The sequence below is a fragment of the Camelus bactrianus genome, chromosome 15 (genome assembly GCF_048773025.1).
Source record: "Camelus bactrianus isolate YW-2024 breed Bactrian camel chromosome 15, ASM4877302v1, whole genome shotgun sequence".
Taxonomy (NCBI): Eukaryota; Metazoa; Chordata; class Mammalia; order Artiodactyla; family Camelidae; genus Camelus; species Camelus bactrianus.
Window position 1 is genome coordinate 18562445 of NC_133553.1, and position 24241 is coordinate 18586685.

At 41.9% G+C, this 24241-nt stretch overlaps 1 protein-coding gene across 4 annotated transcripts in view; it reads right to left on the reverse strand.

Moving 5' to 3' along the window:
• MBOAT2 (membrane bound glycerophospholipid O-acyltransferase 2) overlaps window positions 1–24241 on the reverse strand; it is a 110821-nt gene that overhangs the window by 25283 nt on the left and 61297 nt on the right. For 2 of the 4 annotated variants that reach the window (XM_074341629.1, XM_045523371.2), the window contains one exon: window positions 9055–9150. The exons of 1 other annotated variant lie outside the window; for it this stretch is intronic. In XM_074341629.1, the coding sequence (XP_074197730.1) occupies window positions 9055–9150 (96 nt within the window). Of the gene's footprint in view, window positions 1–9054; window positions 9151–9375; window positions 11021–24241 lie in introns of those variants that run through there. One more of the 4 variants, XM_045523379.2, reaches the window with a different exon arrangement.

Genomic DNA, 24241 nt, shown 5'->3' on the forward strand with positions numbered 1-24241 from the left:
CATCCCCATCACCAGCATCTTTCAATGCATAAAGAAAGGAGGTGATTTCTCACCACGCCAGCAATGCCAGTGAGGGTTTATTTGAAGCGTTCAGACCACTGGCTAGGAGATGCCCAGACCCCAGAGCTCACAGCTCCTCCCCCACGTCACAGGCAAGGTCTTGCACAAAGCCCGCCAGGGGGTGGTCTGGTGGTGGTCTTCAACTCAAAGTGCGAAAGGAAGGAGGCTTCCTCCCGGGTTCCCTCAAAGCCAGGCCTTACATTTACACCACTCACTCTCCAGAAATGACTCCTCGGCCAGCCTGACCCCTAGGCTGCTTTCAACACCCAGTTGCCAGTTTAACTCTGCAAGATATTTTTACATGCCTTTGAGGATTGTAAATATGTCTTATAATTTCCATTTCCCTGGGGGAAAAGAATCATTTTTCTCACCCTCCCTAATTCCCTTCATAGTTTAGCTCAAAATGAATTATAATATACCCTTTAGCTCTAAATTTTAGTTCTCACAGCTCCTTAAAACATCACAAAAACAAATGATAAAATAATTATTAAATTTGTTTTATCAATTCAGTGACAAATTAAACCGTTAGGTCTACACACATAAGATGTTACAAAAAGGCAAGATTGTGCTTTTGGAGTTCACGCCCTCACTGTACACACTGGCTACCCGGGACCCCCATGCAAGTTCTCCTCCATCAGGTGTGCGGGACATAGGCTCTCCTGTGAAAGCGAGCTGGGCTGGGGACTGGGTGATGTGAGGCTGTACTGCTGGTACCAAGAATTATGCTCCCTAAAGGAGATGGAAAGATGGCAGGGAGCTCCGGACTCTCCACACGTGGCTCTCTCCACTTCAACTGCTCTTCCTGAAGCTGTTGTGCAAGATTCAAGTCTCAGCTGAGAAGTCCCTTTGTACGAGGGGTTGGGGACAGCTCTCCCTCAGACAGCCACCTCTGCCCAAATGCAACACACACCCTTCATTTCATCTCGGCTGCTTGTCTTGTTTCCTGCAATGAATTTTTCACATTCATGGGTGTTTCATTTATCAAATTATGGTGATGTTTTAAAATCTGTCTTTCCTTTTTGGAAGGTCCATGAGATAAAGACCTGACAGTCTTTCACCACGAATCTCTAGCACCTAGAACAGTGCCTGGCACAAGGTATGTGCTGAATAAGCATTTCTAAAATACCAAATAAACTGAATCTTCTGAGCGTCCAGTCAAGATCTAGTACTGTAGGTTGACTATACTCCCCCTGACCTGTCCGTTCTCATCTGTGCTTGAAAACATCTACCACACTGCTCTGCAGTTACTTATTTTTCTGTCACCACAAAAACCATGAACTCACTGCCTGATTTATCTCTGCACCTTCAGTACCTGACGTACAGTCAGGCTCAAAGTATTAACTGGTTTGCAAAAGAGTCTCACATCACTTTACTGACGATCCTTGACGCTGAACATTTCGTTTTAAAGGGGTGGCTGTCCCCTAGCCTTTGGTCCAGCCTGTCTCAGGTGCGGTCAGGGGTGGCTAACATGAGAGTAAAATGACAGAAGACGAAATTAGTGCTGAGGGACCGTGAAGGAGGATCTTGTAAAGAAAAGTAAAGAAGCACTACGGGGAAAGTTCAGTAAGGGATGAAGGGAGGAATGAGAGCTCAGAGAGTACAGCCGAGGGAAAACGGACAGGTGAGTCCATCACAGGCACATGTGCGCATGGGCGGGAGACAGACCAGAGTGACGCGGGGGGAGGACCAGCCTCACCCACTGCGCAGAACCCAGCGTGCGGGGAAAACTCTTCTAAATGAGGACAATCCCGCGGTTTACAAAGAGATAAACCGGAGTGAGTTTTCTTAACAGTGCAATTTTGTTCATAAATACCTGTCTGGTGACAATTAGAGTGACTTGCACAATTTTCACTTACACCTCTGCTGACACTTTAACGACCTGTTTGCTTTGCATCTAGCGGAGCCTCCAACATCTAATCGCTTCCCGGGTCCTAGGAAGTCTGCGATAACTTGACTTGAATCAGAAAGACTCCTGTTTCCCTGAGGGAGGCTATGCCATGCAGGAGGGGGAGAAGCCTTCAGCCTCAGCCCCTCCAGCAAGTGAGGTCAGGGCCTGGGTGGAGCCACTGGACCGTCCACGTGATGACATTGTTAGATTAAGGTGGAAGCACAGGAATTTTCTCCCGCTGACACTCTGCTAGGAACGTGGAAAGATACAGAGTCTAACTGTTCAAAATAAGTACTTTAACTGATGAAACAGTTTCAAGTAATATCAAAAAAATTATTCATCTGATGTAAAGTACCAAAACACTCTAGACTTCTTATGATTTTTTTAAAAAAGGATACAAATTAACTTTGGTTTTTTTTTTTAACTGAAACATTGACATGCATTTTTTTTCTCTACAAAGAACGAGAATCACAGGATTTAGTTCTATCACACAGTAAAACCCAACCTGTAGTAAAACATTAACTGACAGTGAATGCTAAAAAAGAACAATCACTTTCTGGGTTGTTCCATTATCTCCAGGAGACTGCTAAACTCTAAAGATACCTGTAAAGTAATGCTAAACTACATCTAAGAACCTACTAGGTACAAGGTCAATTTGTCACCTAGGGACAAGTGAACAGACGACAGAGGCAAACTGCTAATTGTCCACTCTCAGCCATCTCTAAGTACACAGGTGCTCGCTCCTGCACACACAGCAGAACCCGCTGACGCAGATGACCACCACGCACCTGACGCCAAAGGAATATGCAGTGAGAGACAAGGGAAAAGGCCGCTGGCTTCCGGGCCATTCATTCACTCATTCCCTTTACTCCCTCGCTCGGAAGACAAGTATTTAATGAGCACCTACAATGCCCCCGGTGCTGGGGATACGCCCTGAACACGAGAGGGTTCCCGCTGTCATGGAATTGAGGCTGTTCTGGAGAGAGAGGATAATGAACGAACTAACAGGTAAGTGTATCACCGCCAGACATTGCCAGGTGCTGAGCAGAACAAAGCAGGGCGGGGAGAGGGAGGGACGGGACGGGCGAGTGTGAGTCAGGGAGCAGCCCTGTGGAGGTCTGAGGTAAGAATGTTCCAGGAGAAAGAAAAGCAAGTTCATCAGCCTGGAGCGGGAAGACTGGGGAGGAGGCTGGTGTGACTGAAGCAGCTGAGTGAGGACGGGAACGTGCTGCAGACACACAGCAGCAGGGGTGGACCTGGGAGGCCTCGGCAGGGCGCCGTGAGCACGCTGGCTTCCACCTGAGAGAGACTGGGAACGACCGGAGGGTGACAGGCAGAGAGCTAACTTGGTTTTGAATGGATGTATTTGGGCTCTGGGTAGAAAAGACTGGGGGGTCCCAGGGTGAGGCTAAGAGGTGGAAGGGGATGGGGGCTCAGTTGGGGGTGACAGCACAGGAGGTCTGAGGTGGACGCCAGGCATCTTCTGGTGGTAAAGACGGCAGGATGCGATGATGATCCGATGATGAATTGGATACAGGGCTTGAGGCCTGAGCCCACCAAGGTTTCTGACCAGAGCAACTAATAGAAGGACGGAGCTGGCTGAGAAGGAAGGCAGGAGGAGCAGGGATTCAGTGTCAGGCAAGTCCAGTGCGAAACGCCTATGAGACAACAGGGCAGAAACGTGGGGAACAGACAGCTGGACACGTGAGTCAGGAAACAACTCAAATCCAGACTCACCACGTATCAGTGTAGAAGACTGGGGAGCTGTTTAACGTACCCCCAAGTTATTATTTACAGTAAGGGGAAAATAAAATCACTGTGTGGATTAAATAAAACAGCAATATGACAGATACTGTAAGCAGTAGCTGAGACACAGCAGATGTTTGATAAAACCTTCATTGAATAAAAACTAGAGAAGGGGGAGGGTGTAGCTCAGTGGTAGAGCACGTGTTTAGCATGCACAAAGTCCTGGGTTCGATCCCCAGTACCTCCGTTAAAATAAATAAGTAAATACATAAATAAAACTAATTGCCCCCCCCAAATAAAATAAAATAAAATAAAATAAATGTAAAAATAAATAAGTAAATACTAGAACTAAGAGAGAGAATGCATACTGGTGGTTACCAGGGGCTGGGAGGAGGTGCCAACAGAGGGAAAGCGTTTAATGTGTAAGAGGTTTGATTTTGGGAGATGGAAATGTTTTGGAACTAGATAGAAGTGGTGTTTGCACAACATCGGGAAGGTACTGAATGCCACTGAATTTTTCATTTTAAAATGGTTAATTTCTAGATTGTGAATTTCACCTCAGTAAGTTGTTTAAAGAAAGAATGAAATGCCAAAAAATAAAAATAAAATAAATAAATGCTGGAACTGCTACCGAGCACAAGGCACTGGAGGGGCACAACAATTCACTGTAAAGTGCTGTCTCTGAAGGAGCTTTCTCACTAAGAGGGGGGCTAGACAAGCATGCAAATAACTATATAAAAATGTTACTAGGAGCCAGATGAGATGTTTGAAGAAACGTGTAGAGAAATGAGAGAGAACTTCACACTAAGAAAACTGAGGGGAAAAACACCTCCAGCAGGAGTCTTTGCACCTGGGCCTTCAGGAGCGGGGAGGTGTGGACACGCAGGTCAGGTTGGGAGAGGGGCTCTGGGCAGGCAGCATCGGACGGGCCAAAGCATGAAGACAAGGAAGCAGTTACGTGCGGTTGCAGCATCAGACGAGATGGGCTGAGCGCCCAGGCGGGTTATCAGCTTTTTAGAGTCTTAGGACAACCTGCAGATTTCTGATACATATCACTATACCACGTTGCCTTGTGGACAAATCAAATCGGGGGAAAGGCTCAGGTAAGGAGGGGGACAGACGAATCAGACCACGTAACAGACCCACACCAGTCTCCTCTGGGTAACCTGAACTACATTAGCAGCAGCTAGGTGGAATGTTTCCCCAACCAAATGTAGGTCAAGGTGTCAGGAGCCGCTCCTGCAGGATGAAACACGATAGACGGAACACTGCCGTTTACGGGCTGAATAATTTACATCAGCCCCACTGACAGCACAGCCAGCCAGAGGGTGATAAGGAGCAGCAGGGGGCCTTCCAGGACTGGGCTCAGGGGCACACGGAGAAGGGGTGAGGCTTTCCACACGGCGGGGGAGGGGGAACCAGACAGTCGCACCTGAAGCTTTCAGACCAAATGGTCTCTCCCTTCTTCTGCTGGACAGGACCATCACCTACCAAAGTTCTTAGCACCGAGCAAAACACACAGCACTCGCTCAATACACCTTAGCTCAGTGAACACACAGGGGTAACCAGTAATAAAATACTTACTGAGCACCGGATCACTATCTGGTTAGCTCTACATATGTCCTTTTTTTTTCCTTCTAATAAAATTTTATTTTTTTATTTTTAAAATTTTATTTTTTATCTTTTTTGGGGGGGATAATTAGGTTTACTTACTTGTTTCTAGAGGTGGTGCTGGGACCCTGAGCCCAGGACCCCATGCACGCTAAGCATGCACTCTGCCGCCTGAGCGGTACCCTCCCCTACAATATATTCTTGATTGGAATGGAAAACATGGTCACATTTATCTTTTGGGGGGGATGTATTAACCAACCTTCAGCTCCACAAAAATCAACATATTCCAGTCAGAACTCATGGACTTCCTGCCCCCCAAAATCTGCTTCTGCTTCCATCTACAAGGAGGCAAGCACATGCCCTTCTTCTTCTGTCTCAATACCATTTATGGGATAATTGAGAGAGGCTCTCCCCACTGACCTGCAGTCCCAGCATTTTCATTCTGTACATGGACCTCCCATCTCCTGTCTGCCCCGCGGGCCTGCTTCTCTCCGCTGGCTTCTCTGACTCGTCTTCTCCCGTGTCCGCCCTACGCATTTGGCCGACGGCTGCTGCACAGACGGCGGCAGGTTTTTACACCGCACGTGCTACTTGGACGCATTCTTCTAGAGGAGCTTTTCAATCAATTCGTCTAATTTCTCTCAAAACCCCAATGTGAACTGCATTACACCTACTTAATCCGAGAAAAGCACCATCTTTCCAACACTGAATGTCACCTTCAGAATAAACAAGGTGTTTCTCCAGTAAGTCTTCTTTAACTGCCGATGGTAAAGTTTTATGGTTTTTTGCACAGAGGCCCCTGCATTTCTTTTCACAGGTGTTCCTAGATATTTCATAGTTTTTATTGTTTTTGAAACTAGGGTCCTTTTTCTATTATATTTCCTAACTGGTTATGGCTGATATAAAAGGAAGGTACTGAACTGTTTTATACTCTCTTGAACCTGTCTTCTGAGCCCCACACGAAAGTTAACAATCTAGCTTTTCAACCTTTCTGCAAACTGGAGCTTCTATTAAGAGGCAGGTCCGTTTTTATCTAATCAATATTTTAAATGCACCCTGAATCAACCAACCAACCAATCTATCTACCTACCTCTCTACCTACCTACCTCCCTACCTACCAATCTATCTACAGACACACACAGGCACACACACAGCATCAGTGTTCCACACCTCGTGCAGGTAACATTGCCCTACACAAAAGAGCGCCCCTGTGATCCCTCAGCAAGAGCCTGGCTTCCCTTCCTGTGCTTCTAACTTCAGGGCAACGGGACAGCCGAGCATAAAGGACGGGTCACTCTGTTCAGTTCCATTCTCCTCAGACAGCCAGCACTTTGGACAGCTGTTACATTCACTCTAATTAGGATCAAGTCAGGGTATTTTCTGTTCACGTGTTGTAAGACACTCAAGGCTTCTAAATGCTCTTGTCTCCTGCATCCATTGAAAAAAAAGAAAAGAAAAAGAGTCTTAATTTTAACCTCACTCTGCCAGGATGGTCTCCTGGACCTCATCTGTCTCTGTCTAATCTTTATCTGTTCAAATGTTTTCTCTATAATAGATAAAAATTACACATTGAAATTGAGAGTTTTATATTAGGTTGTCCACCTTTAAAATGCTATGTTGGTTTTTTTCAACATACTTAAATATTTTAAATTGTATTTAAATAAAAATTTTAATTTCAGCAGAATACTTAAAGCCATGTCACATAAAACTTTTTAACATGCATTTTGCTTTTACTGTAAACTAGCCTCTAAATTGTGGGGTCATGCAACAAGTCTTTTCCAACAGAACGGGAGAAAAAGTGCAGGCATGCTCTCTCCTTGCTCACACGCGACACCAGACACACCCCTCCATCAACTTAAGAGGATTCCAAAGACCCTAAAGGAGGGGGGACCACAAGAAAGAAGACGGCTGGTTCCCTACATGATTGTGGGGAGCAGAGGCCCCCTCCTCAGTGGTCTGTGTTGTGAGTGAGAAATAAACTTTGATTAAAAATTTCAGTGGAAATTATGTTGCTGTTTTGATAGGAGTCAGCCTATCCAGAGAGTGACAAGAGTTTAGAACAGCAGATCAGGGAAATAAAAAAGGACTAAGATTAAAATGGAGGGGTTAGGAGGACCCAGCAAACACGGGGTCTCACAAATTTGTACTTGGACCAGTCCATATTAATGAATTCAACTCAGCTATGTTAAATTACTTACTAAACCTGGAGGCTTAAAAATATAAGCTGTCAGTCTCTACTTTCATTACCCTAGGATGCCAACATGTGACCTGGGTTACCTCTTCAAGTTCACCAAGATTCTCATGGTGGCCCAATATAATTACTGATTCTGCTCATTAGCTCTTTTCTTCAAGAGTTCCTGTTATTTATAAGCTAGATCACCAGCATCTACTCTCCTTTTCTGAATTCTAAGTGTATTTCTCAATTCTATTCAATATGTTAATTTGACTAACTAGTTATTTTAGTACATTTAATCAATTTTGCTTTGCCTTGGTTTTGTTTGTTCTTTTGGATGCAGTCTCCTTTCATCCAAACCTATTTTTAAAAATCTGTTTAATAGAAGTAAAAATCCACTTTAGCCTCATTAAGTAGAAGAAGATATTTTATCTTCTTAAATTCTCTTGTTTCATAACAGTGATTTTTCTCTAAGCTCATACAGCTTTGGTCCTTTTCTACTGTTGAACACTTTTTATTTTCACAGATGTCATGATTTGTTTTGTTTCATTTTTCCCACTTACTTATCCTTAAACTGCATTTACTGGTAATTATTTATACATCCAGATGACCCAAGACTGACTCTAAAGCAGGTCTTCTGCATCTTGTTCAATAGAGAAAGCTGTCGGCTTGACATAAAGACTACAGAGGTTTATCTTCAACTTCCTCACCCGGTACCCAGGTGTCAGCAGGTGTCTCTTTATAAAGATGGTGAGCAAGTTCATTCATAAGGATATGGACTGAATTTATCTCATAACAGACAATCAGGAAAAAGAGCCACCCAGTACCACGGAGGGACTAAAGCTCCTTTGAAGGAATAAGTGCCGGAAGCTATTTCCACCAGTCAGCAGAACACTGAATATAAGAATGTAAAACATTCCATGGAAGGGAAATGTACAGAAATAAATTACATGCTCAAGTGCCCTCTCCAGGAAATCCAGACTGAAAAGCTAGTCCAAGGATCTTTGGTCCAAAGAAAGTCCCACAGCGGGTGAAAAAGCAAGAACAAGCAATCAGATGTCACATAGAAGCTGGTGAAATGACCGTACGAAAGGGACTCCAAGGAAGAGAGGAGAGAAGGAAGGAGGGGAAGAGGGAAGGAGGGAGGGAAGGAGGGAAGGAAGGAAGGAAGGAAGGAAGGGAGGGAGGGAGGGAGGGAGGAAGGAAGGAAGGAAGGAAGGAAGGAAGGAAGGAAGGGTAACAAGGATGCAGGCTCAAAGGGGCTGACTTTCAAAAGTTACAAGTGACTGCGGAAATTTCTATCAGAATTGGAAAATGGTTTCAGTATCATAATGTCATATTAACAAATTTAATTGCCATATATTTAGACATTTTATATATAACAATTTTAAAAACCAGGTTATTTCTGTGAATTACACAAAAGACCACTTTTTTCAAGAAAAAAATGCTAAATTCATAAAAGAATTTTCAACTAAGAGAGTTTTTCTCTTGAACTACTAAATGCAACTAATTTTTGTCCTTTAACCAACATATTAGGAGAGATAAACAGGCTACTGAATCAAAGTTTTCATCTTACCCTGAAAAATCAGCAGAATATTGTCCATAATCAAAGATATAGACTCTAGAAATTTGGCATACTGTGAGGTATCCCAAAGCAAAGACAAAACAATATCTGGAAAACAAAAACAAGCTAGATTAGTGAAATAAAAAGATTCATTTTATTAAAGAATACATTTTAAACTAATTTATTAACTAGACGGTATGGTTCAAAAATTAAACATTACTAGATCTACTCCACAAATAGCTTTCTTCAATAAATTATAAAAACTTCACTAGTGTCTGCTACAGTTAACTTGAATTTTATACCATCTCAATGGTAAATGCATTTAATTCCTACCTTTATTCATTTTTTCTTTCCATAAGGCCTCCATACACCTCATAATATATCTGAAGTCACGCTCACAGCATAAAACTGAATACAGTGAGTATTTGTGTCTGTTCTATTTATTCCTCCTTCTCTCTAAAAAACAAAATCTAGCCAGAAAATATTTGGCTAAAATATACATTAAGCAAGTTCTTAATAGGGATTTTTAAAACTTGTCCTCAATCACCTTAAATCATAAACACTTAGTGCGGATCAAGTGGTATTTATTCACATTTTATAATCATAAACACTTAGTAATTTTCAATCTTAAGATGCATGGGAGAGAGTTGTAATAATTAAAAATATAGTATGGGGAAGAAGAGAATTTATGTATCAATAGAAGAGAATAGAAATACAGAAACAGAAGCTAGAATATACAACACTGCATAAGATGGAGGCTGCAATGCAAATTAGCAGGATTGGATGAATTCTCAACAAATTTGGGTGGGGAAAGGGAGCCATCCCTTCATGTAAACAATTCTATATGGATTAAAGAATTATATATACAATATGAAACGAAAACGAGTGGGCTGTGGATAAATATTCGAGTGTTCTCAAATTGGGGGAGGACTTTCTAAACATATATAATATAGAAGAAATCAACAGAAAAAAAGCCAATGTATTTGGCTAAGTTAAAATCTTAAACTTCTCATGTAGATAATTCAGGTGGCTCTATAAAAAGGTTCTTTCAAACTTTGGATAATCTAAATAGGTAATTCAGATCTACTGGAATTATTCCTGAGCAAAGAAAAAGGGAGGAAAGCTTCCTAATTCAAACGATTTACAGAGCTAGCTCGTTCCTGACAGCTACAGCTGATAGAATCACACACATGCATGTGCACACACAGCGCCGACAAAGCAAACGTCACGTAATTTCTAAAAGTCACATCGCAGATTGCATTTTCCAAAGACAACTGCAACAACGTCCTTCCATTCACATGTTCCTCTACAACCTTACCTTCTGTTCCCTCATCAAGAGGAAAAGTGTTTCTCTATCCACTTTGAATCTGGGTTGGCCCTCTAACTTAGCACTGACCAGTAGATGATGGCAGAAGGAACACTTCGCTAGTCCTGGCGGAGTTCACAATTAGCCTGGGGGTTTCCACTTCTACCTTTTGAAGCTGGTGGTCAGGAAAGCAGTGTGACTGTCCCAAGACCATCACGCGTAGAGTTTCTGGAGGACGAACATGTCAGAGAGAGGGGCACCAGGGAGAGCTAAGTCTTCAGATGTGTTATGGGAAGAAGCTGACGTCAGATGAAAAAGAGGTATCAATCCATCTGAACCCTTCCTGAATTCCTGACCCACAGAATCATAAGCAAGATAATATACCAGTTTCTTTTAAACCACTGTGTTTTGATGGAGGGACATAATCAGAACAGAAACTAGTAAGTGAAAACAGGATGCTACCTTGGGAAAAAGCTAAAACACACTCACTGGCTTTAGGATGAGTAGCAGGTGGCAGCAGGAAAGGTGTCGAGGAGATTGCCAGCAAAGACCTGGAGGGCAGTGAGGAAACAATACAGGAAACAGAGAAAGGGCAACTCAGACTGTACAGCAGCAGAACCTGAGAACTGCTGCCTGTTGAAATAGGGAACGTAAGAAACATACCCCATAAAAGCGCCAACAGGTTTCTCTGAGATGCATACAACAAGGTATGGGTAAAGAGAGATAAACTAAAAAGGAGAAGTGTTCAGGGTTTGAGCAGAATTCAGAAAAAAATAGAAAGGACTCAGGATAGTCTTTCTGGTCAACAAAACATCCCTATAGCAATTAGGGTAAAGATGAAGTCAAGGGTACTCTTTGATGACACTTCAGAAAGATTTAAGGCCACATCTTCATAGGTCCTCAGATTTTAAAAAAAAGAGCTTCTAAGAATCTTAAGGGTATAGACCTCTTAGACTCTCTGCTAGACAAGAACATTGTTAAGAACCTTAACGATGCTGTCCCACAGCTCTTTCTGACCAAAATAAAAAAGAGACTGTCTAAAAAAGATCTGTGAGTGCAGCTTCTGTCTAATGCAGGAGATTGCAATTAGAAAGATAGGAAGCCCATATCATTTTTAAGGGAGTTATATGAGATCGAACTCAAAATGAAAATAGATCTTGAGGTCCTCCATTACCTACTGTTAGGTAGCAAGCTAAGAAAACCATTTCACTGAAAAATCTGGTTATTGCTTATGAAAAAGGAAGGAAAGCTCAGGGTATGAAGTCAAGAGCCCAATGGGTGAAGCCAAGAGCCACAGAGAACCATCTGTAGGGATTAGATCTGGGCCCTAATCACGGAGGTGATAACAGGAGTCTGTCCGGATTTCACAATTGCTATGGACCAGGGATTGCTAAGTGACCTGCATTCCTCTTTTATTTGAAAAGAAAGGTCTATCACAGTTATCCTATCACTGTTCACCACTGTATACTGGGTACACCAGGGGCCCTGAACTTGACTCTAGTTTACTGGTCCTCCCATGGAGAACTGCACTTTAAGAACCACACCCAAGAAGCCTCACCCACACTAGATCTGACTTAGATGACAGGATAGAGATCTTGAGCTTGATGCCATGAGATGAGACGCTGGGGATCTGGGGAGGGGAGTGTATTTTTTCTGTGGGATGAATGAGTGTGAATTGTGAGGCCAGAGGACAGACTGTCTTCTGAGACTGCTGCCCCCAGGTGCAACCCTCCCTGTTGCACATGTAGCTTGTACATCAAGAGCTGGAATATAATTCTTCTCACCTTGAATCTGGGTGAGATTTAATAATTTGGTTTATCAACAGAATACAATGGAAATGACTTCCTGAAACTTTAAGGCTGGGTCATAGGAAGTCTTGCTGCTTCCTCCTGGGTTTCTTGGAACGTGTGTACTTAGCAAACTCTCTCTGAGCCCAGCCACCACGTGTGAGCAGCCTGAGCCCACATGGAGAGGCAACGTGTCGGTGCTCCAGTCAATAATCCCCACTGATCTCCCAGACAACAGCCAGTATCAACGGCCAGCCTTAGAAGGAGCCCTCTTGGATGTCAAGCAGTCATGCTTTCAAATAACTGCAGTTCCAGCCAATATTTAGTAACAACTGCATGAGACCCCAAGCAAACACTGTCCAGCTGACTCTACTCAACACATAGAACCATGAAAAACAATAATAAAGTGTTGTTAAACCACTAAATTTGGGGTGGTTTGTCATGCTGCAATAAATAACTGAAATAATTCCTTAGTAAGACTTTAGTACACTAAAACTAATTGTAATTTAAAATGAGACACCTCAACCAAACAGGGGTTATCTGATAAATGCAAAAATTATTCAGTATAGGAAGACTAGTTAACATGTGTCATCAAAGTGATGACTCAAAGGGAGAAAATAGTTAGATACATTAAAAAGCATCTAATAAAATTCAATAATGTTTTCACCAAACAAATAGAACTCTTAGTAAACTAAAGGCAAAGGATGTTTTATGAACGTTGAAAAGAGCTGTCAAAACAGCCAGTACTTTGTCAGCCTGCAACACTAGTACTTCGTGGAAGCAAGCATATGAAAGCGTTTGAGGCAGGAAAGGGAGGTGTGCGTGTTAGCACGGACTGCCTTACTTTTAGACTTCTTTTGAAAATTCAAGTAACATTAAAGTCCACTCTCCTTACATTAATCTCTAAATTTAACACCATAATCCCAATCAAAATCCCAACGATACTTTTGGTGGAACCTGGTTTGTTGATTTTCAAGGTCTTCTGTAAAACTTCACAAACCTATGCTGAGGAACCTGCCTAACCCGACCTGGTCAAAGCCTATGTCGCCATAATTGATAAGGCAGCGCTGACTCAGAAACAGACCAAAAGATTAATCAAAAAGAGAAGAAAGTCCAAAAAAAGACTCCCTGTACAACTGAAAGTTTTGTTTATTATAAAGCTTACATATAAAGGTAGTGGGAAAAGGGTGAATGAGGTGAATGAAGTTTAAAAAGTTAGCTCTCCTTTCAGAAATAAAAATCATTTTCCAGTTCACACTACACACATGCACACAAATCCGGTCAGGTTATGAAAAGACCTAAATGTAAAAAATAAGGCAATAAAAAGTCTAGAATAAAATACAAAAGAACATCGTCAAAATCCTGGAACTGGAGAAACCTTCATAAGTGTGACAAAAATGATAATTGCCATGAAGTGTGACAGTATTTATCATATGGAAATTATTGGAAATTTCCATATGGCAAATAACATAAAATTAAATAAGTAACAGAAATTATTTACTCCATATAGGTTAATATAGATAACAAAGAAATTCTACAAATCAGCAAGAAAAGAATGAAAAATTCAAGTGAAAAAATGGATGAGAATGTGAATGAGCAAATTACAGAATACAAAAATTCTAACGGCCAGACCATTTAGAAAAATAAATTAGATTCAAGATAAAGGACTGATCAGGAAATAGTAATAATAATCCAGAAATGCATATTAGAATGATAATATTTGATTTATCAAATACAATTAGCAAAAGTTTAAAAGTAGACAATATCCAGTTTGGGTGGGGGAAACTGGCATTCTCAAACACAGTTGGTAGGAACGAAATTTTAAACCTCTTTTTTGGTGGGTGATTCTGCAGTAGACATCAGAATTTGTACATACTCTCCAAACTGCCGATTTCACTTTAAGAAGTCTATCCTAAAAAACAGAAACACTTATTATATGCACAAGGATACAAAGATATTCACTATAGCACTATACTTAATGACAGAAATGGAAAACCAGCTAAAGGTTTCCAATGATATTAATTAAAATAAATGGAAATCATAAAATAAATAGAATGCCACACCACAGAATTCAGCACCGGTGAATAAAGAGACATGCATATGTATATATAATGAAAATCAGAGTTAAGTGGAAAAAGTAAGCTAAAGAACAGTGTGCTTAAAATGCAATTCCACTTTACAGACAAATCTCTATGCCTGTACCCAAACGTGTGTGTATATGTAAACATATACAGATGCGTCATGGAAAAGTTCTGGAACAAAACTGCAGTAGACACTCTTGGCTGACTCACTCCATAGGCATTTCCATCTCCGGTCACCCTTGCTCTCCTTTCCACAGAGGCCAAAGGCTAACTATCCCATTTCCCAGCCTCCCTTGCAGTTCGAGGTGCTAAGACACAGAGGTGCCCGTGAGAGGTACCAGCAGTCTGCTGAGGCTGCTGGGAGGGACAGATTGTGTCGTCCACTGCGGTGACCATCTGCAAGAGTGTTCCAGATCTGATGCATACCAGCTCATGAGAGTTGTTACATTTTTCAGCAATTTCTGTAAACTGGTTGTTAAACTCAGCCATTACTAAAAACTAAATGATATAAATGCAAAATTAAATAAATTATATTACATAGGTAGTAAATGTTCAAAACTCATCGCTTCCCAATTACTTCTTTTTTAAAATTTTTTTCAGGGGGAGGTAATTAGGTTTATTTATTTATTTTTTAATAATTTTTTTAAATGGAGGTACTGAGGATTGATCCCAGGACCTCATGCATGCTAGACATGCACTCCACCACTGAGCTATATCCCCAGACCCCCAACTACTTTTTGACTTTTGCTATTGGCTGTGCTCTCGAGGTGGCTGACAGCTCCTGGGCCTGTGTGGTAGCAGTGGTACATGACAGAGAGTGAATGAGCATCTCTTCCCGATTTCACACTCAGAGGTGCCAAGTTAGTAGCTTAAAATCCACCATGGTGAAAGTATTTACAACTTGAAAATTGGCAAACATCATAGATTGTTTAGACCAGGGATCATCAAATCTCGCCCTGCCTGTTTTTATAAATGCAATGTTATCTGACCACACCCGTGCCTGTCTACCTACAGACTGACTGTGGCTGCTCCGGCCTTAAAGCAGCGGGCTGGGGCTGAACAGCTGCGCAGCGCCCGCGGGGCCATCAAAGACTCAAATGTTTACTATCTGGCCCTTTACGGGAAAAGTTTGCTGACTCAAATTAGAAGTAATGAAGGGAATGCAAATAATGCACATTAAACTTTAAAAAGTATGTCATGACTGATGACCCGTAGCGATCACACTGTGAATAGCTAAAAAAAAGAGATCGTATTCTTCCTGTATCCAAAAACCATGATTCAACTCAGCAAAGAAACGACTCACATTATGGATAAATGAGTGAAGTTCCAACATGTGTCTTTATCGTTTCATTTTCAACTTATTCATTATGTAAATAAAAATATCAACCGACATTCCTAATGGAACCACATTTGTTTGTCCATGATGTAAGCAACTTCTTTACTGAATTGGACAAACCTTGTAATCTGATTCTGTCAAATCATTGTTGAATTGCAACCATACATTAGATAGAAGAGTCTATCAAAAAAAAAAAAATCAATGAAAGCGCCGTGTGAGAAAGCAGAAGAGGTCAGATGCAGCTGGTGTGGCATAAATTCCTTCTGCCTGGAACATGGACGGCTGCGGCACCAACCATCGTGCATAACGAAGAAGCAAGCTAACAGGCGAAGCGCAGCAGAGCAGAACGAGAGAGAAACCTGCTTCTCTTCTAATGACACTGTTGAGCGGCTACCCTGGCTCTGAAGCACCTAAATCCAGAAAGAATCCCAGGCGGTGGGTTTTTCCCTATTACTTTGTGCAACTGAAGTGCATTCCTAACTGATACCAGAGCGCATCAGATTTTCATTGTTATCTTTCCTTTTGTGTTAGGCTGCAGAAGGGTGATGGGGAAAGCCTCTGGTTTTCCCAGTTTGTACATCAGCAGAGGAAAGCATATATGTAAGCCACTATGTATGTGCACAACGTTACTGTAAGTGTCAGGACAAGGGCATGAATTTCACTGAATGTCTTCAACAGAAAAATACACACACACATAAAATCCAAGCAGACCTGACCTAGATTTAAATAACAGCCCCATCATTTTTTACTATTCCTATCTGTATGATCTTAAGAAAGTTACTTTACGTCCGAACCCTATAAAAAGCAGACACACGGGGATCCTGACTGTTCTAACTCAATCACTGTGGTCTTGTCCTCTCTGCAACTGAGCAGTATACGGGTCGACATAAAATGTAGGTCTGGTCAATGAAATATGACACAGGGCTTCTTCCTTCTCAAAGTCTGACACTTGCTACTGTCGTGTGGGTAAGTCCAGCAGCCACCTTCACAGCTTGTAAAAGGAGCTAGCCTACAGACAATGTGCTGAGATGGCGAAGCAGAAAAGCTAAATAAAGCAAAAAATAGAACTTTTCGATGCCCTCATTAAAACTGAGTTGCTGAGTTAACCAAAATGAGCTACCCTGCCTCATGACTTCTTTGAGAGAGAAATCTTTCTGTACTGTTATACCATTATACCACGAGTCAGGATTTCTGCTCTCTGCAGCTTTTAAAAGCATCCTGTTACTAGTATTACTTATAATGAAATTAAATCAGCAACACTCGAAGAGTTCCAGAGAGAACCTTTTCTTATTCACTAAAATATAGATGTTGAAATGTTGAATTGCTCCCTCATTTTAAAAAGAGAAGCCAGATCTAAAATACCCATTCTCTAGATATTAGACATGAAGTGAAAATTGCTCAGGGAAAGACAAGGGCTCGGGGACTATGGGAATTAGTGAGCTAGAAAAGCTGACAACTGAGAAAGAATTTTTCCTAAATGAGGAAAACAGGCAACATCACCAAAAGGTTCAAAATCCTGATGGGAATAAAGACAAAAACTAATCCATGAGTATCTGTTTTAACGTGCTGAAATCAAATTACACTGTTTATTTTCCAGGCGCTTTAGCTCAGATGGCTTTGGGTACCACCCAAATTCAGGAAAAGGCCTGCGCACCTGAATACTAACTGAACTTTCTCCTTATTTTGCCTTCCCCACTGTGTATACCTTCCAAGACTCTCTTTGCTTATATCTAGTCCTGAAATCAAGTGGCCTGAATCCTCGAACTTTGCTCTTCCCTTTCAAAACATTGTTGACTAATCTGTAGTCTTTGCATTTCTATGTAATTTTCGAAGCAACTTTAAAATTACATAGAACACTGGAAAGCAAAAAATATGTCATCAAATGGAGAAAAAAATTAAGGAGAAAGTAAAGTTAGCATCAGATGTGCAAACCTTGTGCATGGTTAGACACACAGATCGATGAACAGAATAAAGAGTTTAGAAATAAAGCCACAAGTGGATATGGTGAATTGCAATTCAAAACAGAAAAGCTAGTATGTGAACAAACAGTACTGGGACAAACGGATACACATACAGAAAAAACTAATTTCAACTCTAACCTCACAGCACACACAAAAATGAACTCAGAATGGACCAATGACCGAAGCAAAAAAACTAAAACCATAAAACTTCTAGAAAAAAAATTTGTAACCTTAGAGCAGACAAAAACATCTTAGATAAGACACAAAAAGCTCTAAAGTACAAAATTAAAAATCATTAAACTGACTTCATCAAAACTTAAAAGTTCTGTTTGTCAACAGTCACCACAAAGAGGACGAAAAGGCAGGTCTCAGATTGGGAGAAAATGTCCACAATTCATACATCTGACAAAGGACTTAGATCCAGAAAACAGAAAACACGAATTATAGGATAGTAATAAAATTCAGGTCAGAAGATTTGAACAAATGTGTTCCAAAAGAAGACACAGTACTGGTCAAACGCGGAAGAAAAGATGCTTGACATCATAGTCATGAGAAATCCCAACTAAAATCACAGCGAGATACCACTGTTCACGTATTAGAATTACCAACATTGAAAAGGCAGATAAAGCCACGGGTTGATGAGAATGTAGAGCACCTGGCATTCTCACACGTTGCTGTAGGGGTGCAGAACGGTACAACCACTTTGGGAAAGTCTCGTGGTTTCTTATGTGATTAAACGTGCTTTCACCTTATGTCCCAGCAATTCCTCTCTAGGTATTTACGTAAGAGAAATGAAGACACACATCCATAAAAAGACTTGTACAAGAATGTTTTAGAAGTTTTACTCATAATAACCCCAATTTTGAAATAATCCAAATGCCCATTAACAGGTGAAAGAACACATCAATTGTGTATTTATGGAGGACTACTTGGCAATAAAAGGAACAAACTGTTGATAAACACAAAGATGGGAATGAATTTTAACATTAAGCCAAGTTTAAAAGCCAGACACAAAAGATTCCACACTGTACAGTTCAATTTATATGAAATTCTAAAATAGGCAAGCTAATCAATGGTGACAGAAACCAGGCAACCGGCTGCAGGGGGCTGGGCTGACACGGGAACGGAGGAGCCTGGGGTTGAGTGAAAGGTTTTATATCCAGATTTGGGTGCTAGTTATCCAGGTCTACGCATTTGCCCCAACTCACTGCACTGGTGGTTCTATTTTAAGTAAATTATACCTAAATAAAGTTGATTTAATAGTTCTTTGGAAACAAACTTTACAATCTCCTTTGCAGACTCCTTCTCAATCTGGGGCCCCAGGGTTCAGTTCACTTCTCCACTTACACCCATTTCCGAAAGGATTTCATCCAGTCCCATGACTGTAAATGCCTATAGCATACGGACAGCCCCCAGATTTTTTATCTCTCGATTAGACGTGTCTCCTAACCTCCAAACTCAAACAACCAACAAGCTACTTAACACCTCTACTTGGCTGCCGAATGAGCATCTCGAATTTACCACGTTTAAAACAGAAATTCTGATTCCCACCAAAACAACTCCTTTCCCTAGTCTTCTCTGATCTTTGCAAATGGCATCATCTTTCATCCAAGCGCTTTGCCCAAAACACTAAAGTCACTTTTGATGTCTCTCTACGACTCACACTCCATCTTCATATTTCACATCATGTGTGATCCACATTCATACGCAAATCTATCACCAAAACATACCCTGGACCGAGGAATTCCCAGGTTCAGGCCTGGATCACGGTAACAGCATCCTGACCCTCCCCCTGCTCCCATTCCTGTCCCTAGTCTGTTAGACACACAGCATCCGGAGTGCTCAAGACTCGCCAAGAGCTACCCACCGCACTCAGAACAAACTCCAAATTTCTTCAAGAACTTCTGCTGTCCCAGAATCTAATTTAAAAAAAAAAAACAACAAAACAAAACTAAGCCCTTTCGTTGGTTCTGCTGGATGAATGACACACATTACATAGGTTTCCATTTTGATAACTGAGAAATAAAGAATTGTTGAAGATGGATAAAATCAGAACACTGCTAGAGCTGAGAGAAGGCTGGCAACGTTCAGATCGGTCAGCACACATATACACAGGTCACCACCGGAGCTCCAGCCATTTGGGGAGGACCCCTTAGCTACCATCAGTGTTGTCTCAAGTTGGTCATGATTTGCTGAAACAGGGGTCCACTTCCCTGGAAAGATAACTGTGTTCTTTTATAATCGTTTCTTGCTAAGCCATCCCGAGTCTTGTTTGGTTCCCCTCCCTCTGTCTCTTTCGGCACTGCTAAGTGGAAACTGCGAAGCTGGCAGACAGAAGGTAAGCTCAGGTCAAAACCGCTAGTGGGTCACAACAGCCTTAAGCCAGGGGTTAAGTTTTCTTCAAATCGGAATTCCCAAACCTCACCTCTACTTCTTGGCATATCGCCCTGTGTATCATAGGTTATTATGAAATTTTGAAGACAGACTCCACTCAATTTAAAAAACAAACACCTCAAAGTAAATACTTCTCCAAACCTACCTTTCATTCCTTTTAAAATCTATTCCAAAACTGCTATCCACAATTGCACATTTCCATTTCTAGAATATACCATTTCAAGTTAAATAATCAAAACTTCAGTTCACTTAACCTAGCTATTTCTACACTTTCATCTATTTCAATAGCAATAAATACAAGCCAAAAACTACAAGAAAGCAGTAAATATTGGTGGGGAGTGGACATTAGACTTAACTCCAAAGATGGCACTAATGAGAAATACAGTTTGAAAAGTACTTCCTAAATAATTTACAGGAGCTTAGAAATAGACTTTGGTAACAAGTAACCAGAGAACTTTACAGTACGCACATGAACTAACCAGAGACAATTGTTTGAAACACTAAATACGCACTTATATAAAATTTCTGCACTAAAACTACAACAGTCATGTGAATATGAACACAATTATCAGGCATAATGTCAGCCTGATGCTCTACAAGCGAATGAAGTGAAACAAACTGTGAATGTTCTATTTCCGGGAATAGGTCAAAACAGGATCTTAAGTCTGATAAAATCAGGAGAGACCTGGAAAGATGACTGCTTAAAAATTACTCATTTCCTATTTAAAAATTTATGATTAATCAAGTCTGTCTGTTTTCATTAAATGGCCAGTATGTGCGAGGCAACGGAGAAAGTGATTTTCCAGGTGGCGGCCTCGGGAGGTACGCGAAGAATGAGGGTTGTTCTAAAATCAACATCCCAAGTGAGCACAGCTCTTCCTTCACCTCTACTTTTATGACAGTAACACATGCACAGAGTTTCAGAGTCAAAGGGTCCAGCAGGGTCACCACGACAGAAATGTCAGCAGCCCTAGACCCACCACGCAGCTTTCCAGAGGCCATCAGGCCAGTTCCCAGACTCAGTCCTGGACCCGGCAGGCCAGACCGGCTCGTCCTCAACAGCACCATCCTTGCAACCACTTACATTCCAGCTCCTTCTGACACTCCAGTCCCCGGTCCTTGAGTTTATGCCTCTTTGACACCTCACTGCCATTTTAGAGGGGTTTCAGATAAGCGTGTGTGTTTAATCTGCTACAATTAACTGTACATCTCAAAACTCGGTCCTACAACCATCATCAAGATACCAGTTTTCTAAGATCGTTTTGATAGTATCTGAATTTTATTTTTAGAATCCAGTTATAAATTTAATGACATTTTAATAAATGTGATACTTAACATTTCTTGTTCTTTTTACTTTGTATACAATAAAACACTCTAAGATAAATCATTTCTGCTAAAGAATTATAACCAAAGGTTTAGTTTATCCTCAGGTAACCAACAAGTGACAATCAACTATTCAACCACGTGGTGTCTTTAAGAACCAAGGTTAAAGGCTCCTTCCACGATTACTCTATTCATAAACACACCCTCCTAAAGAGGTGCAGTGGCCATTCTTCACACTTTAAGGTCACGTCTCACCTTTTCCTAGAGTTGGTTTGTTAAAGATGTCACTTTGACTCAACACACTTGCCTTTTATAGAGGGAGAAGACAGGACTGTAAGATACGACTTCTCCACTTCAAGAACCTAACATCAAGCCACGGTTATTAGTCACAACGTCTGGCCGCCAATCGTGGGCGACAGTGCTGGGTTTTACAGGATTAGCTATCCAAATGCCAGCCCCCCCACCCCATCTCACTATGTCCGCAGTGTTCTATTCAGGGCATCTTTATCACATGTTGTGAAAAGTGTTCTCTCAGTTGTCTGTATCCTTCACTAGACCGAGCTCCTTGAAGATCTCAGACATCTGAGTCCCTGAGCCTGGCCCTGCCCTGACGAGAAGGCCTTATGTGGGGTGCCAGAACAGGAGCAGTGTGAGAGATCATCACCACAGGCAGCGATGTAGCTGCAGGCTCCTCCCAGGGACCGCAGCATCCATGTAGCTGCAAGCACGGAACAGGAGTGACACAAAGAGGGGACGTCTCCCAGCTGGGTGGAATGCCCAGCATGCCACCTCTCTAGTGAAAACTGGGAGGAACAGGGAAATCAGCTTAGTCGCTAAAATCAGGTTCAAAGTGTTCTGAAGGGCTATGAGTGTCTTGAATGAGTATTTTGGCTATTTTTCTTGTAGGCATTCAAAGATATTTAAGCAAAGAGTAATATGATGAGACAGTTTTTAGGCAAATAATAAAGACTAATCCATATCTATGATGGATTGTAAGAGAGAAGCTGAGACAGCGGATATGACAGAAGGGCTAAGGGTTTCCAAGGAGAAATAAAATTTTTAGAATCTCATAACCTATTGGTTACAGACACTGAGAAGAAAAAGTCAGGTTTTTCCATTAGGATGTATTCTATTTCTTTATGATGTTCCCTATTCATTGATTCATGGTTATCATATCTTCTTTTAATTCTTTGAGCATATTTACAACAGCTGCTTTGAAGTCTTTGGTTAATTCAACACCTGTGTCCATTCAGAGACAGTTTTCAATTGATTACTTTTTTCCTTGTTTCTCATAAGTTTTTTGTTTGTTTAAAAAGAGACATGTTAAAATAATATAGTAACTCAACTTTGATTGTCTTTTTTCTTGAGCACTGTGCTGTTTTTTTGTTTGTTAGCGAGGACTCAGTCTGCTGAATATCTCTCACCCTTGGTATGCAGTGGCTGACACCTTTGCTCAGTTTTTTAAATTCCTGGTTTTACATTTCAGCCTCACTCTGGGAGTTACCCCTGTGTTTGTACATCTTAGCAGTCAGAGCTGTGCTCAAACACCTCCAGCCAGTAAGGCTTCTGCCCTCTGCCGAGGGATCTCACGTGGAGAGCTCCTGCCAGCAGTTCTCAAGTCCGCCCAGCCTTCACTCTCCCTCAGACCCTCCCAGGCCTCCCCCGACAGCGACGCAGTCTCCAGTCAGCCAGGGCTGGGCAGAGATCTTCTCTAGTCCCTTTGTGGTTCTCCCGCTTCCAGGATCTCTCTGCTAAATGTATGGACCACATCCTTGGAGCAGGAGAGCTGGGGGGCGTTCTCTGTTAGCCGCCGCAAGGGTTCTCTGCCTTCCCCTCCAAACCAAGCCAATCGCCTCTGGTATCAAAGCTGCTGTTTTTGTGGCCGGCCCTGACCCTAGGACAACTCTGCCAAGGAATGAGGAATGGAGGTGACCCCAGGCAAGAACACCACAGATTCCCACTGTTCCTGCTCAAAGGTCAGCAGTTTTCTTTTGCATAAATGCTTTTCAAATTGTCCTTTGCTTTTGGGCAATTTCCAGAGCCCTCAAATGGCTTTGACAAGTTCGTCCAGTTATACAGCTGTTTTGAGGGGAAAAAACTTGTGGACCTTTTCACTCCTCAATAGCTGAAAGTTCTGTCAATTAAAATAGGATTTTGTAGGCTAGTCTGGAAATACTGTTTCTGTGGGAGGTAAATTAAAGTGCTAAAATAGATCCAGAAAATCAGGAACTTATCCAGACCCAGACAAGTCCTGTTGACAAGAAGAGCTTGCAGACTGCATGAGGGAAAGTGCGCTGAGCTCTGTCACGGGGAAGCCAGCTCTGTGTCTTTTAAACACTTTTAAAATCCACCTGCTTCACCAGCGAAAGCCAGCCATGCCACCTGCTTACAAGATTCAGAGCGCCCCTCCCTCCCCCCTGCCTTTGGTTCCCAGTCACTAATTTGCCACTATCCTCCACGGGGTCAAGTAACCAGCTCCCCAGGGTCCCCACTTAGGCTCTTCTCTGGAAAGAGAGACACCAGATTCTGGTTCCTGGCGATCAGCACTCAGTCTTAATTTCTTCCTAGAGACCTGCAGGGAGTCTCTGCTCCTCAATAAAACTGCTGTTGCTCGGAAGGCAGGGCCTGTGGGGTCCTCCGCCCTGGCGCCCCAGCCAGGTGCTCTCTCAGCTGGAACAAAGAGGTCTCAACGAGTCACAAATGGAATCGATGTTGTGAGGGATTGTGTCTGTCCTCTTACAAAGCCTTATCGCTGGAAAAAAAGGAAAGGAGCTCAGCTGTACTCACTGGACCAGACACAAATAGTGGCATTGATACATGAAGTCACTCGATTCTCTCCTGTCCTCCCTTTGTTTACAGACCACAGAGATAAACCAAGCCAGCTACTGTTGGGGCTTCAACAAAATCTTAACTCTGCTCCCATACCTGGCTCTGTAACATAATGAAGTCACTTAATTGTGTTTTACAAAGATAATTTCCAAAGTTGACTCAAATACACGAATAAAACTGGG